The 24,121-nt window shown below is 45.2% G+C and overlaps 1 protein-coding gene across 1 annotated transcript in view; it reads left to right on the top strand.

Moving 5' to 3' along the window:
* The window catches only part of LOC126455847 (uncharacterized transporter slc-17.2-like), a 584,529-nt gene that overhangs the window by 395,968 nt on the left and 164,440 nt on the right, over window positions 1–24,121 (top strand). The window contains exon 8 of the mRNA XM_050091608.1: window positions 6,647–6,779. Within this exon, the coding sequence (XP_049947565.1) occupies window positions 6,647–6,779 (133 nt within the window). The remainder of the gene's footprint in view (window positions 1–6,646; window positions 6,780–24,121) is intronic.

Raw genomic sequence — 24,121 nt, forward strand, 5'->3', positions numbered from 1 at the left:
TCACACACATCCATGCCCAAGGCACGATTCGAACCTGCGACCGTAGAATTCTCGCGGTTCCGGACTGAAGCGCCTAGAACCGTTCGGCCACCGCGGCCGGCGGTGTACAGAACTATTTTTTGGGTTAAAGGTAATGAATGCTACATAAGAAAGCTTTTAAAGGCATCGAAAAAATGCACTAACGGATTGTTTTTTCAATACAATAATTCGTACAGCTCCAAAACCGCCAAAATAAGACACTATAATATTCTGGTCAACCGAGAATTCCTATGCGTCAGTGAATGCGGCTCTATGAACTACAAGCCAGAGATGGTGGATATACTGAAAAGGAGAATCCTAGGAAAAATCATGAGTGCAATGCAGACTGAGTCAGACTGGGAATTCGGAGCAACATAGAAGTCTGCTAGAATGTGGCGAGCATCTCGCATGCCATGAGGAAAAGGGCGCTGATATTTCTTGGACACCTGTACAGAATGGACAAAAATAAACTATCCAAATAGATACTGATTACCTCTGGAACGAGAAGACCATCGCGACGTGGATTAAAAAAGATCGGAAAACGTCTGTACAGTTCGAACTTGCCGGAATACCTCAAATTAGCACAGGACATGTTTCGGGACAGAACGCGATTTGGAGGATTTCAAGACGAAAGAAGAACTTCCGAGACCGGAAGAACAAGGGCAGAAGGGAAAACGCAACACCATAGAGACTGTGTGGAATATTCGAATCAGGGGAAACTCTAGAAACGGGGACAAAATGAAGTTGTATCGTGATTTTAAGTGGTCGTAAAAAATAAAAAAAATAAAATAAAAAACTGGTGCATGAGATAATTATGCTAGACAGGGTAGACACCTCACAGACAGAGTAGGTGTACCCTCGTGCTCCGCTGCTGCTTTTACTCACTGATGTGAATTTACATGTTTGATACTCTTTCTTCCTGGTACCAATAATAATCAGCTACTACAGTTGATTTAGTCGTAATTTACGATGAGCCTCCTTTCTTGCAATGTATACTTTCGTAGCAACTCAGCAGTTGTTTTTGATTGAGAAAGTGTAATTTTGGCCAGCGAGCCGGGTTTACGAGTCACGTTTCATGTGCGATGCTACAGCGGGTGACCTAGTCGTCTTCATTAGAAGCTGGACCAGGTCAAGACAGGGAGGGCAGTTGTCAAAATATTGCACATAAAATTGTATTCCTGATCATCTGGCAAAACGCCTTCTACACTGCCGGGGAAAAGATGTAAGACTCTTAAGGGTAAGGCAATTTTATTGACAAATGATGTGAAATCGTTGTGTGAGTATATGATAACAAAATTCGGACGAAATGAAACAAACATCTCACAATAAAGAGTGCCCAAATAGAAGCATCATTACATGAATATCACCCCTGCCCCCCAGCACCTCCCCCCCCCTCCCTCCCAATCTGGTGGCCATGTACGCATGTATTCTCGCATGCAAACGATCATACAGGTACCGAATAGTATACTGCGACAGTAGATTATCCCTAGTGTCTTGCGCTTCTTGTTGCAATTCGGCAATAGTTCCTGCAGATCCTGAAGAACGAATTAAGTTCCCACTTCATCATGTCCATATGTTGTGAGTGTGCAATGCCACTCAATATTCGCTCACAGGCGTTTAACTAGTACTCTGCCTGTGTTCACACTGCACAATAAGTGTGGCGGCCAACACAATGAACAAAGCTTAATCACGAGCGACTCAATATAGAGTATCACTCCGATTCGCTAATGGCAGAGGTGCTCTCCCAGTGAAGTACTGAGGAGAGACTTTGTTCCTCGCTCTTTGCGTACATGTACGAGCGCACTCTCTCTCGTTACATGTTCCCGCTCCAAGAATGACAATGGAACGGCCCCTCTGTCTGGAAAAATTGCAAGGGTGTATCATTCGCTGTCTTCCCTCACTCCTCTGGCTCTTTGCATCAGAAATATTCTGCCAGCCAGCGTTGTTCTTCTAAATGGGAGAATGACGTTTCGATTAAGTCGACCATTGCGGAAATATGTAGCATCTCCGTTAGGCATATACTGTCCTCCTGTGAGAACTCCGTAACTACGCAGTCGGTCCATCAAAAAATGCGTCTTCTGGGCGCTCCCACACAATGTAGCAGAATTCGCTTTTAAGTCGAACACGGGGGTCGTTATCCATTCGGTCTGGCAAAATCTATCCCCTCTCTGGGCAGTCGCTCCGGCCAAAGTAGGTGTGTGTTGACTCACCCCTCTGAAGGGACGGGCCTCCCAGCAGGCTGGTTGCCTCATTAGAACGAGAATTCCTGTGGCCATCATGTTGTGTACGCCAGCCTCGACTTTTTCAACCTTGGTGCGCACTTGCGATTTCTTATTAGATTTGCATATCGCTTACATGAATTCATACAAAATTGACTCTACCTTATCGAGTTTGGGTTCGAATGAAGCGTCTTGATGTGCAGAATACGACTGTGAGGACGGAATACGTAAGAAGTGAAGGTCAGGAGACCACGCCACCTTATAATGTGTTCAATTGGCGAGACATCTGGTGATCTTGCTGGCCAGGGCAGTCGTCATGTACCCCGAAGAGAATGTTGTGTCGCAACATCCGTATCTGATCATTCACTGTCCTGGAAGTGCACATCACCCTGTCGAAGAAGTGAAGGTATCATGTGGATAATAACCTGTGCAGTGTAGAGGACACTTGTTATTTTACCATGCAGAAACACCAAGTGTGGCAGCGAGCTGGCACTCATGGCCCTCCACACCAAGAAGCATGGTATGGGATCTGTGTTTAGTGGGCGAATACAGTCTGGAATGGGGAGCTCACATACAGACAGAACCCACTCTCATCACAGAAGACAACAGCGTCATCCCACTACTTAATCCACTCTTTCGCGACGCTAGAGCAGCCGTACTTGGCGGTGTCAGTGGTAGCCTGCACAGAATCACTTGTGATCTTAATCCTGCTACAATGAGACGGTTCCAAATAGTTTCTGATGGCGCAGCAGGTGTAACATGCGCCGGAGTTCGCCCATGAATGACGTTCGGTCGGCTACCGCTGCTCGCACAAAGCATAGATCTTGAAGTGCGTCTGTACTACTCGAAAGTCCAGAACCTGGTCTAAATGTTCGGGAATGCTCCATAGACCACTGTTGAAAACAGCGATACCCTGCCGATTCGCTGTACCCAACATGTGCAGCAATAGGTCGATATGTTCACCCACTTGCCCACAGGCGCACAATGGGACCTCTTTCAAATGCCTGAAGCTGTTCATCTGGGAGGGATTGCTATAACATAGAACGAATATCGCAAATACTGTTCACCCTTAAGCTCAGCACAGTTACTGCCTGATGAGTCGAAACAGAGGGCACACAGCTGGCCTTCTGAGTGTCATCTGATCGCCGATGACCGTGACAAACGAATCACTAGAACTACAGCCCATTAGTATGCCCATATTATTGCCTGGTTCCACGGCACATAATCCGTGATGGTAGCGCATTTTTTCCGGCAGTGTACGAACTAAGGGTGAGCGAAATCAAACTGGCCCGTAAAATATTTCATGCACCTTAACGGAGATAACCCAACTTACATCATCTGCACAGCATACAGAACATACACTACTGGCCATTAAAATTGCTACACCAAGAAGAAATGCACATGATAAACAGGTATTCGTTAGACAAATATATTATACTAGGTCTGACATCTGATTACATTTTCACGCAATTTGGGTGCATAGATCCTGAGAAATCAGTACCCAGAACAACAACCTCTGGCCATAATAACGTCCTTGATACGCCAGGGCATTGAGTCGAACAGAGCTTGAATGGCGTGTACAGGTACAGCTGCCCATGCAGCTTCAACACGATCCCACAGTTCATCAAAAGTAGTAACTGGCCTATTGTGACGAACCAGTTGCTCGACCACCATTGACCAGACGTTTCCAATTGGTGAGAGATCTGGGGAATGTGCAGGCCAGGGCAGCAGTCGAACATTTTCTGTATCCAGAAAGACCCGTACAGGACCTGCAACATGCGGCCGTGCATTATCCTGCTGAAATTAGGGTTTCGCAGGGATCGAATGAAGGGTAGAGCCACGGCTCGTAACACATCTGAAATGTAACGTCCACTGTTGAAAGTGCCGTTAATGCGAACAAGAGGTGACCAATGACACTCCATATCATCACGCCGTGTGATACGCCAGTATGGCGATGACGAATACACGCTTCCAGTGTGCGTTCACCGCGATGTCGCCAAACACGGATGCGACCATCATGATGCTGTAAACAGAACCTGGATTCATCCGAAAAAATGACGTTTTACCATTCGTGCACCCAGGTTCGTCACTGAGTACACCATCGCAGGCGCTCCTGTCTGTGATGCAGCGTCAAGGGTAACCGCAGCCATGGCCTCCGCGTTGATTGTCCATGCTGCTCCAAACGTTGTCGAACTGTTCGTGGAGATGGTTGTTGTCTTGCAAACGTCCCCATCTGTTGACTCAGGGATCGAGACGTGGCTGTACGATCCGTTACAGCCATGCGTATAAGATGCCTGTCATCTCGACAGCTAGCGATACGAGGACATTGGGATCCAGCACGGCGTTCCGTATTACCCTCCTGAACCCACCGATTCCATATTCCTCTAACAGTCATTGGATTTCGACCAACGCGAGCAGTAATGTCGCGATACGATAAATCGCAATCGCGATAGGCTACAATCCGACCTTTATCAAAGTCGGAAACGTGATGGTACGCGTTTCTCCTCCTTACATGAGGCATCACAACAACGTTTCACCAGGCAACACAGGTCAGCTGCTCTTTGTGTATGAGAAATCGGCTGGAAACTTTCCTCATGTCAGCACGTTGTAGGTGTCGCCATCGGCGCCAACCTTGTGTGAATGCTCTGAAAAGCTAATCATTTGCATATCACAGCATCTTCTTCCTGTCGGTTAAATTTCTCGTCAGTAGCACGTGCAGGAATTTTAGTGGCCAGTAGTGTAATTTCAGACATGTGTCGACGGAAAATGCAAAATTGTAAACTTTGGCGACTGACTGATGAATGGCTTGCCACTGTGGCCGAGTTGTTCTTGGCGCTTCAGTCCGGAACCGCACTGCTGCTGTGATCGCAGGTTCTAATCCTGCCTTGGGCATGGATGTGTGTGATGTCCTTAGGTTAGTTTGGTTTAAGTAGTTCTAAGTCTAGGGGGGGGGGGGGCAACGGCCTTGCTGCAGTGGATACACCGGTTCCCGTGAGATCACCGAAGTTAAGCGCTGATGGGCGGGGCCGGCACTTGAATGGGTGACCATCCAGCCGCCATGCGCTGTTGCCATTTTTCGGGGTGCACTCAGCCTCGTGACGCCAATTGAGGAGCTACTCCTCCGAATAGTAGCGTCTTCGGTCAAGAATACCATGATAACGACCGGGAGAGTGGTGTGCTGACCCCACGCCCCTCCTATCTGCATCCTCCTCTGAGGATGACACGGCGGTCGGATGGTCCCGGTAGGCCACTCGTGGCCTGATGACGGAGTGCTTTTTTTTAAGTCTAGGGGACTGATGACCTCAGATGTTAAGTCCCAAAGTGCTTAGAGCCATTTGAATTTGATTGTTGAATGTGTGATGCTGCAGTGCAGTTTCACTTGTCAGCTGGTAAGGATAGTAAACAGGAAATACATTGGCACCCGAGCATAAAGTCTGCGAATATCAATACGTGTAGTCAGTTGGACAGTAACTATGCCTGCCAAACAGGCGCGTGAACAATATGTATAGATGTCACCATTTGAGAATGGACGTGTAACTGGGCTTGAAGATGGAGATTGGAGTAATCGTCGAATCATTCGACATTTGAACAGGAGCGATGCGACTATTCGACGACGATGGCAGGAATGAGTGAATCATGGCCGAAAACAGCGCCAATAAGGAAGCAGTCAACCTAAAGAGATGGCAGAACGTGAGGACCGAGCAATCGTCCGAGAATCACTCAGAGGCCCTGGTTCATGATTATCATCGATCCAACTTGCAACTGGTGCTTCAGTGACTACAAAGACCATTAATAGCTGACTCACAAAAATGAGTCTGAGCTCACGGCGCCCCTCGCGACGACCACCATTGACCTCTGTACACCAACAAGCCCGTTTGCGGTAGTGTGGGGGACATTTGGTCTGGGATCTTTGATTGGAGTAGAATTATCTTCAGTGATGAGCCCTGCTTCGAATAAAGCCCGATAACCAGCGAAGACGTGTCTCAAGACGCAGCGACAGCGGTGGGATACTAACCTGTCTTCGCCCACCAAATGGCCCGATAGTCAGGTGCGATGGTCTGGGACGCCATTTCGTTTCATAGCAGGATTCCTCCTTTGGTTGCCATCAGCGGCGCCCTTACGGCACAATGATTCGTCCACGATATTCTAGGGCGCGTTTTGTTGCCCTTCATGTCAAGCTACCTTGAGCTTACATTTCAGCAAGATAATGCCCACCTTCACAAGGCGCTAGTTCCTACTTCTGTCCATACTTGCCAAAGCCTACCGTGGCCAGCAAGGTCGCCCCATCTCTCCTCAATCGAGAATGTTTGGAGCATTAGGGGTAGGACCCTCCATCCAGATCAGGATTTTGACAACCCAAAGCGCCAATTGGGCAGTGGGACAAGCTCAAAGATGACGGTTCTCCACAGGACCGCGTGCTGTCGGTGCTGCCACACGTGGGACACGTGGCGACAGCGGTGCTACTGGCTGGCCTGGTGGACAAGGCGCGCGCGCAGTCGCTCGTCTCCACCACCACGGCGCGGCGACTCATCGTTTACATTGGTGAGTCACAGTCACAGTCACTCAGTGTTACCTGAAGCGATTATTCACTCAATATTTATTACTAGAGTCAAAGGACCCTCTCCAGGACTGACTACACTACTGGCCATTAAAATTGCTACACCAAGAAGAAATGCAGGTAATAAACGGATATTAATCAAACAGAGCTTGGATGACTTGTACAGGTACAGCTGCCCATGCAGCTTCACACGATACCACAGTTCATCAAGAGTAGTGACTGGTGTATTGTGACAAGCCAGTTGCTCGGCCACCATTGACCAGACGTTTTCAGTTGGTGAGAGATATGGAGAATGTGCTGGCCAGGGCAGCAGTCGAACATTTTCTGTATCCACAAATGCCCGTACAGGACCTGCAACATGCGGTCGTGCATTATCCTGCTGAAATATAGGGTTTCGCGCAGGGATCGAATGAAGGGAAGAGCCACGCGTCGTAACACATCTGAAATGTAACGTTCACTGTTCAAAGTGCCGTCAATGAGAACAAGAGGTGACCGACACTTGTAACCAATGGCACCCCATACCATAATGCCGGGTGATACGCCAGTATGGCGATGACGAATACACGCTTCCAATGTGTGTTCACCGCGATGTCGCCAAACACGGATGCGACCATCGTGATACTGTAAACAGAACCTGGATTCATCCGAAAAAATACCTTTTTGCCATTCGTGCACCCAGGTTCGTCACTGAGTACACCATCGCAGGCCCTCCTGTATGTGATGCAGCATCAAGGGTATACACAGCCATGGTCTCTGAGCTGATAGTCCATGGTGCTGCAAAAGTCGTCGAACTGTTCGTGCAGATGGCTGTTGTCTTGCAAACGTCCCCTTCTGTTGACTCAGGGATCGAGACGTTGCTGCACGATCCGTTACAGCCATGCGGATAAGATGCCTGTCATCTCGACTGGTAGTGATACGAGGCCGTTGGGATCCACCACGGCGTTCCGTATTACCCTCCTGAACCCACCGATTCCATATTCTGCTAACAGTCATTGGATCTCGACCAACGCGAGCTGCAATGTCGCGATACGATAAACCGCAATCGCGATAGGCTACAATCCGACCTTTATCAAAGACGGAAACGTGATGGTACGCATTTCTCTTCCTTACACGAGGCATCACAACAGCGTTTCACCAGGCAACGGCGGTTAACTTCTGTTTGTGTATGAGAAATGGGTTGGAAACTTTCCTCATGTCAGCACGTTGTAGGTGTCGCCACCGGCGCCAACCTTGTGTGAATGCTCTGAAAAGCCAATCATATGCATATCACAGCATCTTCTTCCTGTTGGTTAAATTTCGCGTCTGTAGCATGTCATCTTCATGGTGTAGCAATTTTAATGGGCAGTGGTTTTTTTTTTTTTTCAGAGAAAAATTAACCGTTTTCAGTACAGAATGGAACATAATAATACTGCTAGAGATCATGTACGTATGATTGTGCAATATTTGTACAGCACTTATAGGGTGTTTACGACAAAGAGAAGCTCCTACACAGAATAGATTTTCAATCTGAAATCCGTAACTCGTCACAGACTAATAGACACCAAAGACATGGCCGTAACCCTTATTGCGTTTTTTTTTAAAAAAAAGCTTTCTATTGTGTTAATAAGGAACCCTAGATAAAGTAATATATGAGTCTGGAATTAGAAATAAGCTGGCAAACCTTGTCCGGGAAACTCGGACAGACACAATCTCGAAAGTAAAACGTATAGCTGAGATATCTCTACCTTTCAAAAGAAATACCCGTATCAGGCAAGGCGATGGTTCATTTCCATGTACTTTCAACTGTGTCGTGGAAGTATTTGCAAGTATCTGGAATAAGAAAGTTAAAAAATTTAGAATATAGCTACTAGGGAGAAGCAACAGATGTGTTGTAATAAATGACCTAGCATTTGCGGTAGATTTCAACATATTTCCTGAAAAATGAAATTACAATTAAATCTAGACCATTAGCTGCTTACAGGCGTTGATAAATATCAACGGGGACAGTTGAAAACGTGTGCCCTGACCGGGACTCGATCCGGACATGTCCGAAAGAACAGATCCATCTTCATGTAGAAAAGGGTTACCGGCCAATGATGTCCTTCAGTGCGGGTGCACTGACATTGCTCAAACACTTACGGGAATCGGTAGATTGACTGCCGCGAGTAATGAGTATAGTGGGCAGGGCACTAAAATACATGTAAATGTCCTGTGACTAGGGCCTCGCGTCAGGTAGACCGTTCGCCTTAGGACAACACAACACCCAGTACCAGAGCGGAGAAAAATCTCCGACGTAGCCGGGAATCGAACCCGGGCTCTTAGTATTGACATTCTGTCGCGCCGACCACTTTTTTTTTTAATTTTATTTTGTTCGTTTTCGTTCGTCGCATTTGCTCGGGACGGACGTCGCAAGACACCCGTTTAAGTTCGTCGTTGATCAATTTACTCAGTTTTTTTTCATTACAGAGGGTAGCTAATCCCTCTGACCGAACACGCTGACCTACCTTGCCGGCGCCACTCAGCTGCCGGAGGCGGACGGCTGGGCACTATAAATGTAGTGTGTGGACAGTAAGCTGGAAATGTGGGTCTCACGAGCAGTGTGCCAGAGATAAGTCCCTACAGTCGCACTATACTCTGTGGCTCTCTTGGATAGAGCTCCTGCTATGTAAGCGGGGTTCGAGTCCCGGTTGGGGAACACATTTTCAACTGTCCCCCTCGATATTTATCAACTCCTGTAAGCAGATAATGGTCTGGATTTCATTGTAATTTCATTCTTCGAGAGCTGGAAGATCACCAATAGTATCTGTTCTTTCGGAAAATCCCTTCTTCTAGTCAAGTTGTGCCACAAACTTCTCTTCTCCCCAATCCTATTCAATACTTCCTCATTAGTTATGTGATCTACCCATCTAATCTTCAGCATTCTTCTGTAGCACCACATTTCGAAAGCTTCTATTCTCTTCTTGTCCAAACTATTTATCGTCCATGTTTCACTTCCATACATGGCTACACTCCATACAAATACTTTCAGGACGTCTTCCTGACACGTAAATCTATACTCGATGTTAACAAATTTCTCTTCTTCAGAAACGCTTTCCTTGCCATTGCCAGTCTATATTTTATATCCTCTCTACTTCGAACATCATCAGTTATTTTGCTCCCCAAGTAGCAAAATTCCTTGACTACTTTAAGTGTCTCATTTCCTAATCTAATTCCCACAGCATCACCCGACTTAATTCGACTACATTCCATTATCCTCGTTTTGCTTTTGTTGATGTTCATCTTATACCCTCCTTTCAAGACACTATCCATTCCATTCAACTGCTCTTCCAAGTCGTTTGCTGTCTCTGACAGAATTACAATGTCATCGGCGAACCTCAAAGTTCTTATTTCTTCTCCATGGATTTTAATACCTACTCCGAATTTTTCTTTTGTTTCCTTCACTGCTTGCTCAATATACAGATTGAATAACATCGGGGAGAGACTACAACCCTGTCTCACTCCCTTCCCAACCACTGCTTCCCTTTCGTGCCCCTCGACTCTTATAACTGCCATCTGGTTTCTGTACAAATTGTAAATAGCCTTTCGCTCCCTGTATTTTACCCCTGCTACCTTCAGAATTTGAAAGAGCGTATTCCAGTCAACATTGTCAAAAGCTTTCTCCAAGTCTACAAATGCTAGAAATGAAGGTTTGCCTTTTCTTAATCTAGCTTCTAAGATACGTCGTAGGGTCAGTATTACCTCTCGTGTTCCAACATTTCTACGGAATCCAAACTGATCTTCCCCGAGGTCGGCTTCTACTTGTTTTTCCATTCGTCTCTAAAGAACCCGCGTTAGTATTTTGCAGCCGTGACTTATTAAACTGATAGTTCGGTAATTTTCTCATTTGTCAACACCTGCTTTCTTTGGGATTGGAATTATTATATTCTTCTTTAAGTCTGAGGGTATTTTGCCTGTTTCATACATCTTGCTCACCAGATGGTAGAGTTTCGTCAGGACTGGCTCTCCCAAGGCTGTCAGTAGTTCTAATGGAATGTTGTCTACTCCCGGGGCTTGTTTCGACTCAGGTCTTTCAGAGCTCTGTCAAACACTCCACGCAGTATTATATCTCCCATTTCATCTTCATCTACATCCTCTTCCATTTCCATAATATTGTCCTTAAGTACATCGCCCTTGTATAGGCCCTCTACATACTCCTTCCACCTTTCTGCTTTCCCTTCTTTGCTTAGAACTGGGTTTCCATCTGAGCTTTTGATATTCATACAAGTGGCTCCCTTTTCTGCAAAGGTCTCTTTAATTTTCCTGTAGGCTGTATCTATCTTACCCCTAGTGAGACAAGCCTCTACATCCTTACATTTGTCCTCTAGCCGTCCCTGCTTAGCCATTTTGCACTTCCTGTCGATCTCATTTTTGAGACGTTTGTATTCCTTTTTGCTTGCCTCATTTACTACATTTTTATATTTTCTCTTTTCATCGGTTAAATTCAATATTTCTTGTGTCACCCAAGGATTTCTACTAGCCCTCGTCTTTTTACCTACTTGATACTCTGCTGCCTTCACCACTTCATCCCTCAAAGCTGTCCATTCTTCTTCTACTGTATTTCTTCCCCTCATTCCTGTCAATTGCTCCCTTATGCTCTCCCTGAAACTCTGTACAACCTCTGGTTTAGTCGGTTTATCCAGGTCTCATCTCCTTAAGTTCCCACCTTTTTGCAGTTTCTTCAATTTTAATCTACAGGTCATAACCAATAGATTGTGGTCATAAATATATCAATTATATTTTATTAAATCACGCTTTGTGTGTTACAAACTGACACCAGTGGTTTGTCTGCCTGCCCTGTTCCACAATGTTCTGGTGTACATCATTATGAACTTGCATTATCGACAGAGATTATTAGTTTCACATTGTTGACAAAACTTGCCTAAAATGACGTTTGTCAATATAATCTCGTACCAAAAGATGCAGGCTGCTAAATAAGATAGTTGAATAACCACAACACATCTAAAGTCTACCAGATATTCGCTTCAATTGACAAAGGTGACACTATAGACTTGATGCTAGCGTGTTTCAGGTTGCTTTCACTGTTTTGAACTCAGGGGCAGTATGTCTTTACAGTGTGTTTGATCACCATGTTTCAACTGGAGTCTTGCTTTAACGCTTATCCCATTCAGACACGCTGATGTTCCCATTCTGCCCACTGACTGAAGCACTCTTAGGTTTACAGATTGCACCACTATGCACAACGTAAACTATTCTTTCACAAAGAATGTGTCGCAATACTTTAATGTAAGGCAAGGTTCTATAGAGTGTGCCGCAAAATTTTGTTTTTCCCTTAGTTATAAGTTTATAATCCAGTGCATTTTACTGTATATAATTTAGAATCAACTTCGAGACAGTTTGCACAAGTCATTACCAGTAATGATAGGCACTTGTCAGCTCTGCCTGTGGTGAAAAGTGGTTATGCCTTATTCTTCCCTCTTGACAGAAACAAGAGTAATAGCACCCTGGTACTTGGTTAGTTTCAATGTACGCTCGGTCCGCCCCCTGTAGCTGAGTGGCAGCCGGCACGGTAGCTCAGCGTGTTCGGTCAGAGAAACTGAGTTAATGGATCAAAGACCAACTGAAACGGGTGTCTTACGACGTCCCCCCGGAGCAGATACAACGAACGAAAAGGAACAAAATGAGATAAAAAAAGTGGTCTATCCTAAGGGCCCGGGTTCGATTCCCGGCTGCGTCGGAGATTTTTTCCGCTCAGGGACTGGGTGTTATGTTGTCCTAATCATCATCATTTCATCCCCATCGACGCTCAAGTCGCCGAAGTGGCGTCAACTCGAAAGATTTGTAGCCGGCGAACGGTCTACCCGACAGGAGGCCCTAGTCACACGGCATTTTTTAATGTACGCTCGGACTAAGTGTGTAGTAAGCCAAAATTTTTATTGCAGTTTTAAAATGGGGAAACTTATTACTTTGCAAATAGTCGCATGTCCTTGTAGTGTGAATGGGTGTATTAAGAGTCAACTGTGAGGTCTACCTTTAGCATCTTGAATAATGTTGCTTGTGTTGTTCATATAAGATTTCAAAAAGTGAAAGTATATACCATCTACTAGTGCTTAAATTAGCGAAATAAAATTTCATTATACTTACCTTCAAAAGCAATGACTACATATTACTGAACAGTGGCCCCCGTAGTTTATCTGTGCTACTGGTCTCACGTGACATATCGGTCTTCACTGCCAGTCGACGTATGCTGTACATTGCATTCCCATTCTATAAACCAAGCTGCTGTTTCCATCTGGAGAGTCAACTGTTATGTAGAATCTATGAGTCGGGAGACATAACACATCAGAAAATATCATCCACACAATCTGGAATGTAGCAAGGGCAGATAAATGAGAGAACGGTCGCACAATCAGCTTAACATCTCATGCATCCAAGTTGCTAACAGGAATGATATATGGAAGAATGGAAAAGAAAACTGAGGATCTGTTAGGTGAGATCAGCTTGGGTTTCGTAAAGATAAAGGCACCAGAGAAGCAGTTCTGGCATTGTGCTTGATAATGAAAACAAGACTTAATAGTAATCAAGACACATTAGTAGTACCTGTCGACCTATGAAAAGCATTTGACAACGTAACATTCTGAAAGATGTTGTAAATATTGAGAGAAATAAGGGAAGAGAAGGCTTAGAATACACTCAAAGAACCGATGGCAAAGGATGCAAGTATAACTGTCAGATGAAGGGGTAACCACAAGAAAGTAATTGTAGTGGGCTGCATCAAACTAGCTGTGGCGGTGTCGGCTTGTTATAGGACTCTTCCTCACATTTTGATTCCAGACTTTTATAAAAGAAAACGAGTTTGCATGATCTCATTTCCGTTTTAATCTCAGTTGTTTCTCTCTACCAATAATGAGTTGCTATAAGGTTCAACACTAATGATTTTTTTACTTAAATTCCATTTCATATTTTTATCTTGCAGTTGAGATTCCAATAGTGCGTGTGATGTTCTGGCAGTAGCGATGTGGCCAAAGTTTGGTTCACTCGCCCGTGAGTGCGAGACAAATTGATAAGTGAGTCCCTGTGTGGCAGATGGCCGGCAGGACAGTGCCGCACGAGAATGCTTCTGCACATCTTGCTGGCAGCTTCAGAAACGGCGTAGGTGTCCAGGGGCATCCATACATTAGGTGCTGGCACTTTGTTTATTTACCGACAGGACCAGCCATACCTCCTTCCTCTTGGGCGCAACAAACGGACAATACAGAAGCGCAACAGTATGGACAGCAACTTTGGTTTTCAGTTTGCAAAGGTTTGACAAATGGGCGCCAGATAATAAGGTTTTTGAGTCAAGCTCAAGACGGAGGAATGCAAACAGTAGAGCTTCATCTTCTCAGTACCCTTTAGAGAAAACAAACACTGACAACCGAATGTTTGGTGTTTGGCTAAATTCTTGAGGGAAAAGAAATCCGGCGGCAGCCTGTCGAGGTGACTGGGCGGCTTTCGAATGCACTGCCAGCCTGAGACGGGGCGAATCTAATTGATTTTTCCATGCTAGACACGCTGGTGAAGGCTTAAAGATTATTAAAAATTGATTAGGAGCTGCATCTCGCATCTGCCCAACGATTTGTCACAGGGGAGGTATGGGTGCACTGTTCGGAGCTCAGGTGGCGAGCTATAGAGAGCGAAACTTGGTCATTTGGCCTACAGTTTTCATTCTCCTTGGTCATTCAATTTCTGAGATTCCGAACTCATCAGTTTTCATTTCTACTTGGTCGTTGTGATAGCAGACTCCGAAGATGGCAGTTTTCACTCTACTTGGTCGTTGTAAATACGAGGCGTGTTTTCTAAGTAAGTACCGTTTTTAAATTAAAAACAGACGTGCTAAGATATCTCAATTTTATTTTTACATGAAAGCCTGTACCTTAATCTACTTTTCTACATATTTTCCGTCAATATTGAGGCACTTGTCATAACGTTGTACCAGTTTTTGAATACTCTCGTCATAGAAGTCTGCTGCCTGACGTGTTAATCACTGCATCACCACCGTTTTGACTTCGTCATCGCCTTGAAAATGCTGACCGTCCAGGTGTTTCTTCAAGTGGAGGAACAGATAGTAGTCACTGGGCGGAAAATCGGGGCTGTACGGAGGATGATCTAGAGCAGGGGTTCCCAACAAAATTTTCTCGATGACACCCTCAGCGAGCATGATTGGTACCTTGTCATATCGTAGTTTCAAGTACCTAAAAAAGCCGAATTAAGAGTCTTTTTATACGTTTTGTATTTTTGGTGCTTAGAAAACACAGTGACATATTCATTATTGAAAAAATATTGAGCAGCCAAAACAAAAAATATGTTATCATACGAAATATATTTAATATATGTTTTATTCTAATAGCATCTTGCGGAGCCCTCTGGCATAGCTCGCGGACCCCTGGGGGTCCGCGCACAACCTGTTGGGAACCACTGATCTAGAATTTCTCATCGAAACGATGTGATGAGATCTTTGGTCTGATTCGCCACATACGGACGGGCATTGTCTTGCAGCAAAACGATGCCCTTGCTCAACTTCCATGGACTGTTGGTTTGATGCTGGTGTGACGTAGGCCATCCATGTTTCAATGCCCGTAACAATTTGGCTTAAGAAATCATCACCGTCGTTGTGGTACCGCTCAGGGAAAGTCAATGCACTGTCTAAACGTTTGGTTTTGTGCACATCTGTCAACATTTTCGGTACCCAACGTGCGCACAATTTTCGGTAATCAAGTGCTCGGTCACAATGCCATAGAAAACACTACGAGAAACATTAGGAAAGTCATCCCGCAAGAAGGAAATCGTAAAGCGTCTGTTTTCTCTCACATTATTGTCCACTTCCTGCACCAAACTTTCATTAACGACCGAAGGACGCCCACTCAGTTGTTCATCATGCACATTTCTGCGGCCATCTTTAAATGCTCTCACCCACTTTCTTACCATTCCATCACTCATAATGTTTTCTCCGTAAGTTGCACAGATCTCACGATCAATATCGATCGCTTTTAGGCCTTTAGCACTAAGAAATCTTATAACAGCCCGTACTTCACAGTCGGCGGGGCTCACGAGGCATCTTAAACACTCACTACACAACGTAAACAAGGAAGAATTAGACTGTAATGACGTCAGTGCGTAGATTAAGGTACAGGTTTTCATGTAAAATATAAAATTATTGAGATATCTTAGCACGTCTTTTTTTAAATTTCAAAACGGTATTTACTTTAAAAAAACACGCCTTGTATATTCATTGTTAGGATACGACAGACTTTCTGTCCTACCTGGCTTCTGGCTTCTAAAGAGCAATTGCTCATGTTGTGGAACTCAGAAAGTTTTGGGTAACCTATAGTTTGCCACGATTAGAGCGAGCATTCGCCTTTTGCATTCAGTGAATCGCGAACTTGACACCGGGCTGCTGATGGACGACAGGGACAAATTGCTGTAGCATTATACGCTGAGGTGACAAAAGCCATGAGATACTTCCTCATATCGTTTCGGGCCTCCTTTATGACCGGCACAGTGCACAAACTCGACATGGCGTGGACTGAACAAGTCTTAGCAAGTCCGCTGCAGAAATATTGAGCCATACTGCCTCTATATCCGTCCAAAATTGCCAAAGTGTTGCCAGTGCAGGATCTTGTGCACAAACTCTCGTTCCATGGGATTCATGTCTGGCGATGTGTGTGGCCAAATCATTCGTTCGAATTGACCACAATGTTGAAAGCAATCGCGAACAACTGTGGCCCGGCGATATCGCGGTCTCCAAGCAGTCGAACATCCCATGTAAACGTTGCCCGCACCAATATAGAGCCACAAGCAGCTTCCACAGTGTCCTGTTGACAGCTTGCGTCCATGGCTTATAGGGTCTGCCCCGCATTCGAGTCCTACCATTAACTCTCACCAACTGAAACCGGGGCTCACATCCCAGGCCATGATTTTTGCAGTCGTCTAGAATCCAACCGATATGGTCACGAGCCAGGACAGGCGCTACAGCGATGTTCGAGCTGTTGGCAAAGGCACTAGCGTCGGTTGTCCACTGCCATTGCCAACGCTTAATTTCGCGGCTCTGTCCTAACAGATTCGTTCGTCGTACCTCCCACATCGACTTCTGCGATTATTTCACGCAGTGTTGCTTGTCTGTTAGCACTGGCAAGTCTACGCAAACGACACTGGTGTCGGTCGTTAAGTGAAAGCCGTCGGTCATTGGGTTGTCCGTGGTGAGAAGTATTGTCTGACAGTTTTGTATTCCCAGCACACTCTTGATACTGTGGATCTCGGAATATTGAATTCCCTAACGATTTCACGGAGCGAGGTGGCGCAGTGGTTAGCACACTGACTCGCATTCGGGACGAAAACGGTTTAATCCCACGTCCCGCCATCCTCATTTAGGTTTTCCGTGATTTCCCTAAATCACTTGAGGCAAATGCCGAGATGATTCCTTTGACAGGGCACGGCCGACTTCTTTCCCCATTCTTCCCTAATCGAATGAGACCTATGACCTCGCTGTTTAGCCGGCCACGTTGGCCGAGCGGTTCCAGGCACTTCAGTCCGGAACCGCGCGACTGCTACTGCTACGGTCGCAGGTTCGAATCCTGCCTCAGATGTGTGTGATGTCCTTAGGTTGGTTAGGTTTATGTAGTTCTAAGTTCTAGGGGACTAATGACCTCAGATGTTACGTCCCGTAGTGCTCAGAGCCATTTGAACCATTTGAACCTCGCTGTTTGGTCTCTTCCCCCAAATCAATCCAATCCAATCCTAACGAATTCCTAAATGGAATATCCCATGCTTTTAACTCCAACTACCGTTCGGCGTCCGAGGTCTTTTAATTTCCCTCGTGCGGCCATATTCATATAATCAAGCCGGAAACCTTTCCAAATGAATCACCTTAACACAAATGGCAACTTCGCCAATGCACTGCCTTTTTATACCTTGTGGCCGGCCGAAGTGGCCGTGCGGTTAAAGGCGCTGCAGTCTGGAACCGCAAGACCGCTACGGTCGCAGGTTCGAATCCTGCCTCGGGCATGGTTGTTTGTGATGTCCTTAGGTTAGTTAGGTTTAACTAGTTCTAAGTTCTAGGGGACTAATGACCTCAGTAGTTGAGTCCCATAGTGCTCAGAGCCATTTGAACCATTTTATACCTTGTGTACGCGATACTACCGCCATGTGTATGCGTGCATATCGCTATCCCAGGACTTTTCACCTCGGTGTATTTGCGTCCGCTACTGACATACGAGGCAAGGGCGAGACTTGCAGCTGCACGCTAAGACTGCGGAATAGGAAACATTGAGTTCACATCGGAAGGAAGTGAGACGGGTTTCAAACCAGATAATGTGGGGCTAAATTAACAGTAATTTGGGTATAGTTGGGAACTGAACTAGGGTAAATGATGCTAATCTACTATCTCCACTTTTTTATTCTATTAGAGCTAAGTGCCAACGGCATTGCCGCAGTCAAACAGAGCTTGGATGGCGTGTACAGGTACAGCTGCCCATGCAGCTTCAACACGATACCACAGTTCATCAAGAGTAGTGACTGGCGTATTGTGACGAGCCAGTCGCTCGGCCACCATCGACCAGACGTTTTCAATTGGTGACAGATCTGGAGAATGTGCAGGACAGGGCAGCAGTCGAACATTTTCTGTATCCAGAAAGGCCCGTACAGGACCTGCAACATGCGGTCGTGAATTATCCTGCTGAAATGTAGGGTTTCACAAGGATCGAATGAAGGGTAGAGCCACGGCTCGTAACACATCTGAAATGTAACGTCGACTGTTCAGAGTGCCGCCAATACGAACAAGAGGTGACCGAGAGGTGTAACCAATGGCACCCTATATCATTACGCCAGTATGGCGATGACGAATACACGCTTCCAATGTGCATTCTCCGCGATGTCGTCAAACAAGGATGCGACCATCATGATGCTGGAAACAGAACCTAGATTCATCCGAAAAAATGACGTTTTGCCTTTCGTGCACCCAGGTTCGTCATTGAGTACACCATCGCAGGCGCTCCTGTCTGTGATGCAGCGTCAAGGGTAACCGCAGCCGTGGTCTCCGAGCTGCTGCAAACGTCGTCGAACTGATCGTGCAGATGGTTGTTGTCTTGCAACGTCCTCATCTGTTGACTCAGGGACGAGACGTGGCTGCACGATCCGTTACACCCATGCGGGTAAGATGCCTGTCATCTCGACTGCTAGTGATCCGAGACCGTTGGGATCCACCACGGCGTTACGTATTACCCTCCTGAACCCACCGATTCCATGTTCTGCTAACAGTCATTGGATCTCGACCAACGCGAGCAGCAATGTCGTGATACGATCTACCGCAATCGCGATAGGCTACAATCAGACATTTATCAACGTCGGAAACGTGGTGGTACGCATTTCTCCTACTTACCCGAGGCATCACAACAACGTTTCACCAGGCAACGCCGGTCAAGTGCTGTTTGTGTATGAGAAATCGCTTGGAAACTTTCCTCATGTCAGCACGTTGTAGGTGTCGCCACCGGCGCCAACCTTGCGTGAATGCTCTGAAAAGCTTATCATTTGCACAGCATCTTCTTCCTGTCGGTAAAATTTCTAGTCTGTAGCACGTCATCTTCGTGGTATAGCAATTTTAATGGCCAGTAGTGTACTTTGATTACTATATTTGTATCTTGTCTAGTATTAAGACACTCAAGACGGATTTTCTTTCAAGCGTATGTGACGCTTTTTGTGACCCTGATACTGTATGTTTTTATGAATAAACGTAATTCTCTGGATCACGGTTCTGATATCTGTTACATTATTGTAGATATGCCACTACTGATCTTAACTTAGTTGTTACGGCCATGATTAATTATCAGTTTAGATATCACCAAAATAATAGCGTTTCCTCGCACATAGCAGTTTTGTGATCGCTAAGTTCATAGGGGCCCGTACGTCACAGGATCCATGTTGTTAGGGCCTTAGACCTAAAAAATCTGTTACATCATGAGCCCAAGGGTAGATCTTCATGTGCCGCAGTCAGCACACTGATGAATACAAAATGAAGACGACTCCAGTAGTAATCCTGCACTCTAATACAGTGTTTAAAAAGATTCATCCGATTTCACAAACTAAAACTTCTTCGTGAATTGAGACAGAGAATTGAGGTTAATTTTAACACATAGGCCTATAACGATATTTATTTTCAAACGAGTCATCCAATTTTACAAGGTTACTGCAGCGTTCTATATATAAGCTTAATTTTACTTATTGTATTAAATAGAATACTATTTGCAAGTTTCATATAGAAGAACCCTCTTCTTTGAATCAAGAACCCTCTTCTTTAAATCTTGCAGAATGATTGATAACTTTTAACTTCGCCTCCAATTATAACTCGGCAGGTTCATTTGATATAGTTCTGCTGGTATGCAAGGATAATTATGCAATACCATTCTCGCAGCAACAATGGTCATTGTTATATTATTATCTCTACATCACACACTGTGCAAAACTGAAGGTCCAAAGTGTGGGATCCTGCCCACTCGTTGCTAACAGGGTGCCTATGGGATGCAGCGTTCTCGGAATGGTACACAACAATTCAAACAAATAACATTAGTAGTTTTATTTCTAAAAAGCAATTCACAATACTTAACTTTGGAGCAGTCGTAAAACAAGGGGCGACTTACAATATAATTTAGAATCCTTGATATGTGAAGTGTTCAGGCAAGTTGACACACAGCCCTGACACCTAACGTCCGCGATCCGGTGCCGATCTGACCCCCAAGGCTGTTTTTTTTCTTTATTGTTGTTTTAACACCTTATACAAAAGGTAGACCGGCAGCGGCAATATTACGCCGCTCTTCGGCCACAGACAGTACAAATATAAACAAGGAAGACATAGAAAAACAAAACATAATGGTGGACAAAAAACAGTAGACACATGAGTAAAAAACCCAGAGCCGTTCACAGGTGTAGTAAAATAAAAAACGTTCAGAACTTTTACACGAACACTGATGACTGAAATGACACACGTGAACGATGGAGCGATGGAGCGTGGGCAGTGAAAACACACAAAGCCCTAACACGATGGCACACACAAAGAACCAATGGCGATGATCTCCAGTGCGCGAATGTTCACTTGATGTGTACGAGTCCGGGGACGAGCCAAAAGGGGAAAAGGTGGGGGAGGAGGGAGAGGGGAGGGTGTAGATGCCAGTGGCAGAGGAGATGGGAGGGGGAGAAAAGAAGGTACGGGAGGGGGGTAGGGGAAGCCCGGGGGGAGGAGGGGGGAGGAAGGGATGAGGGAGAGAAGGGAGAGAGGGTGCCCTGAGAAAAAAACACAGGGTGTGGAACGGAGGATCATAGTTGGTAGGAGGGGTAGATGTAGGGGATGAGGGCATCATCAGGGAGGGGGAGTTGGTGGAAGCCACCTTGGGCTAGGGTATGGAGAGTGGAGAGATGGAGAACAGGTGGGACGTGGGAATACAGGCGCAGCAGCGGACGGGGGTGGGAGAGGATGGGAGAGACAAGTGGGTGAGGGGGATCAAGCTTACGGGAGGTGTAGAGGATCCGTATCCGCCCCTGAGGCTGGCAGGAGCGACATATTCGCTTCTTCTGATGTCACTCCTGGCGCAGTGCGGTCCAATTCCGCGCACCATGGGCTGACGTTTCCTCACTGCCTTCTCTGTTCTTGCGTTCCACGTCTTCGTTCCGGTGCTTGTGGTTACGCCAGAACAAAATGTAACTTTCGCATGACATGTCACTGCCAAGTAACATAGCTCTACACAACTTAGATGATACACAGAAAGAACTCCTACTATATGTGTCATATGGAAGGCGACTGAAAGAAATACCCAATGACATGAACAGATATTTTCTTCAAACACAATAATTACAGTGAACCCACTGTGATTTACAGTAGTCCTTTGGACATTACAAAAGCCGCATCCTGGTTCTTACCGTGATGTATGATCACCACAGATGGCAATGTATGCTCTGCAACATGGTCCCAGGATGGCCACAAGGTTGTAGGAAGTTCTTGTGGTAGGGCGATAGATTCCTCCAGCAGTGGTAGACAACTATTGGATAGTCTTTTGTGTGTGTGGGTGTGCTGCAGTATGTGTCCCTAATGCATCACACCTTTGTTTGATGGAATTAAGCCACAGTAATGGGCACGCCGGACCATTCGTCAAATATCCTCTGGTTCCAAGAGTTCCACCTCCTAAGCTGTTCTGTGCGGCCGCACATTATCATCCATAAAAACGAAGTCAAAGCTGAATCCAGCCCTGAAAATAAGCAGATTGAGAAAGAGTACAGTGCCACAATGTTGTTGTTGTTATGGTCTTCAGTCCTGAGACTGGTTTGATGCAGCTGTCTATCCTACTCTATCCTGTGCAAGGTTCTTCATCTCCCAGTACCTACTGCAACCTACATTCTTCTGAATCTGTTTAGTGTATTCATCTCTTGGTCTCCGTCTGCGATTTTTACCCTCCACTCTTTCCTCCAATACTAAATTGGTGATCCCTTGATGCCTCAACACATGTCCTACCAACCGATCCCTTCTTCTAGTCAAGTTGTCCCACAAATTTCTCTTCTCTCCAATTCTATTCAATACCTCCTCATTAGTTATGTGATCTACCCATATAATCTTCAGCATTCTTCTGTAGCACCACATTTCGAAAGCTTCTATTCTCTTCTTGTCTAAACTATTTATCGTCCATGTTTCACTTCCATATATGGCTACACTCCATACAAATATTTTCAGGACATCTTCCTGACACGTAAATCTATACTCGACGTTAACTAATTTCTCTTCTTCAGAAACGCTTTCCTTGCCATTGTCAGTCTACATTATATATCCATAATCAGTTATTTTGCTCCCCAAACAGCAAAACTCGTTCACTACTTTAAGCGTCTCATTTCCTAATCTAATTCCCGCAGCATCATCCGATTTAATTCGACTAAATTCCATTATTCTCGTTTTGCTTTTGTTGATGTTCATCTTATATCCTCCTTTCAAGACCATGTCCATTCCGTTCAGCTGATCTTCCAGGTCCTTTGCTGCCTCTGACAGAATTACAATGTCATCGGCGAACCTCAATGTTTTTCTTTCTTCTGCGTGGATTTTAATTCCTACTCCAAAGTTTTCTTTTTTTTTCTTTACTGCTTGCTCAATATACAGATTGAATAACATCGGGGATAGGCTACAACCCTGTCTCACTCCCTTCCCAACCACTGCTTCCCTTTCATGTCCCTTGACTCTTGTAACTGCCATCTGGTTTCTGAACAAATTGTAAATGTCCTTTCGCTCCCTGTTTTTTACCCCTGCCACCTTAAGAATTTGAAAGAGAGTAGTCCAGTCAACATTGTCAAAAGCTTTCTCTAAGTCTACAAATGCTAGAAACGTAGGTTTGCCTTTCCTTAATCTATTTTCTGCGATAAGTCGTAGGGTCAATATTGCCTCAACATCTCTACGGAATCCAAACTGATCTTCCCCGAGGTCGGTTCCTACCAGTTTTTCCATTCGTCTGTAAAGAATTCGTGTTAGTATTTTGCAGCAGTGGTTTATTAAACTAATAGTTCGGTAATTTTCACATCTGTCGCAGTATCGTTGACCAATGAATTTACTCTTTTTAAAGATTTTAAGGTCAGTATATCCATGCAAAATTATGTCTCTCTACACTGTAACAACTAAACCACCAACAACTATGTCTGGCAGTCTTCCTGGGTCCACCTCTCGCCATCTGAGGGTATATCCAGTATGGACAGTAATCATATTCATCCCATACTTTTGCAAGCTTGTCTGCAATTTTCTACATTCATTGGTGGTGCTAATTGCTGTGTTGCATGTCACCCAGAGAGAAGGCACATAGATGACGTCGTTCGCAAACCCACACAAATATCACATTCCATGAGATCAGGAGACTTTGGAAGTAATGGAACAAAGCTGAAGTTGGTACAGCCAACACTGTTGCCTCCCTTCCCATCCTCCCCCCGTCTCCCTCTATTATCGGCCAATTGGCTGAGGTATAAATGGCGAGAAATTCAAAAATGTGGGGATGGAGCATTACGCTATTGACTGGGGGTACTGGTGCAGCCTGTATCGTTGTCAGATTCCTAGAGTATAATTTATCAAACAATTACATTATTGCTATAGTGTATCATGCAAAGTGTTGGCAGCATATGTAGTGCAGTGGGGTGGGGTGGTGGTAGGGGTGGCACAATATTTGTTTGCATTAATACAGAGAACATTTTTCCCATCCTAGCGTAGAAAACACATGCATGGGTAACTTCTTAAAAATGGACCATGAGATATACTGTAAGTGCAAGTTGTTTATGCACCTGCACAGCGTAATTTAGCAATGTA

This window comes from Schistocerca serialis, chromosome 2 (genome assembly GCF_023864345.2).
Source record: "Schistocerca serialis cubense isolate TAMUIC-IGC-003099 chromosome 2, iqSchSeri2.2, whole genome shotgun sequence".
NCBI classification, from domain to species: Eukaryota; Metazoa; Arthropoda; class Insecta; order Orthoptera; family Acrididae; genus Schistocerca; species Schistocerca serialis.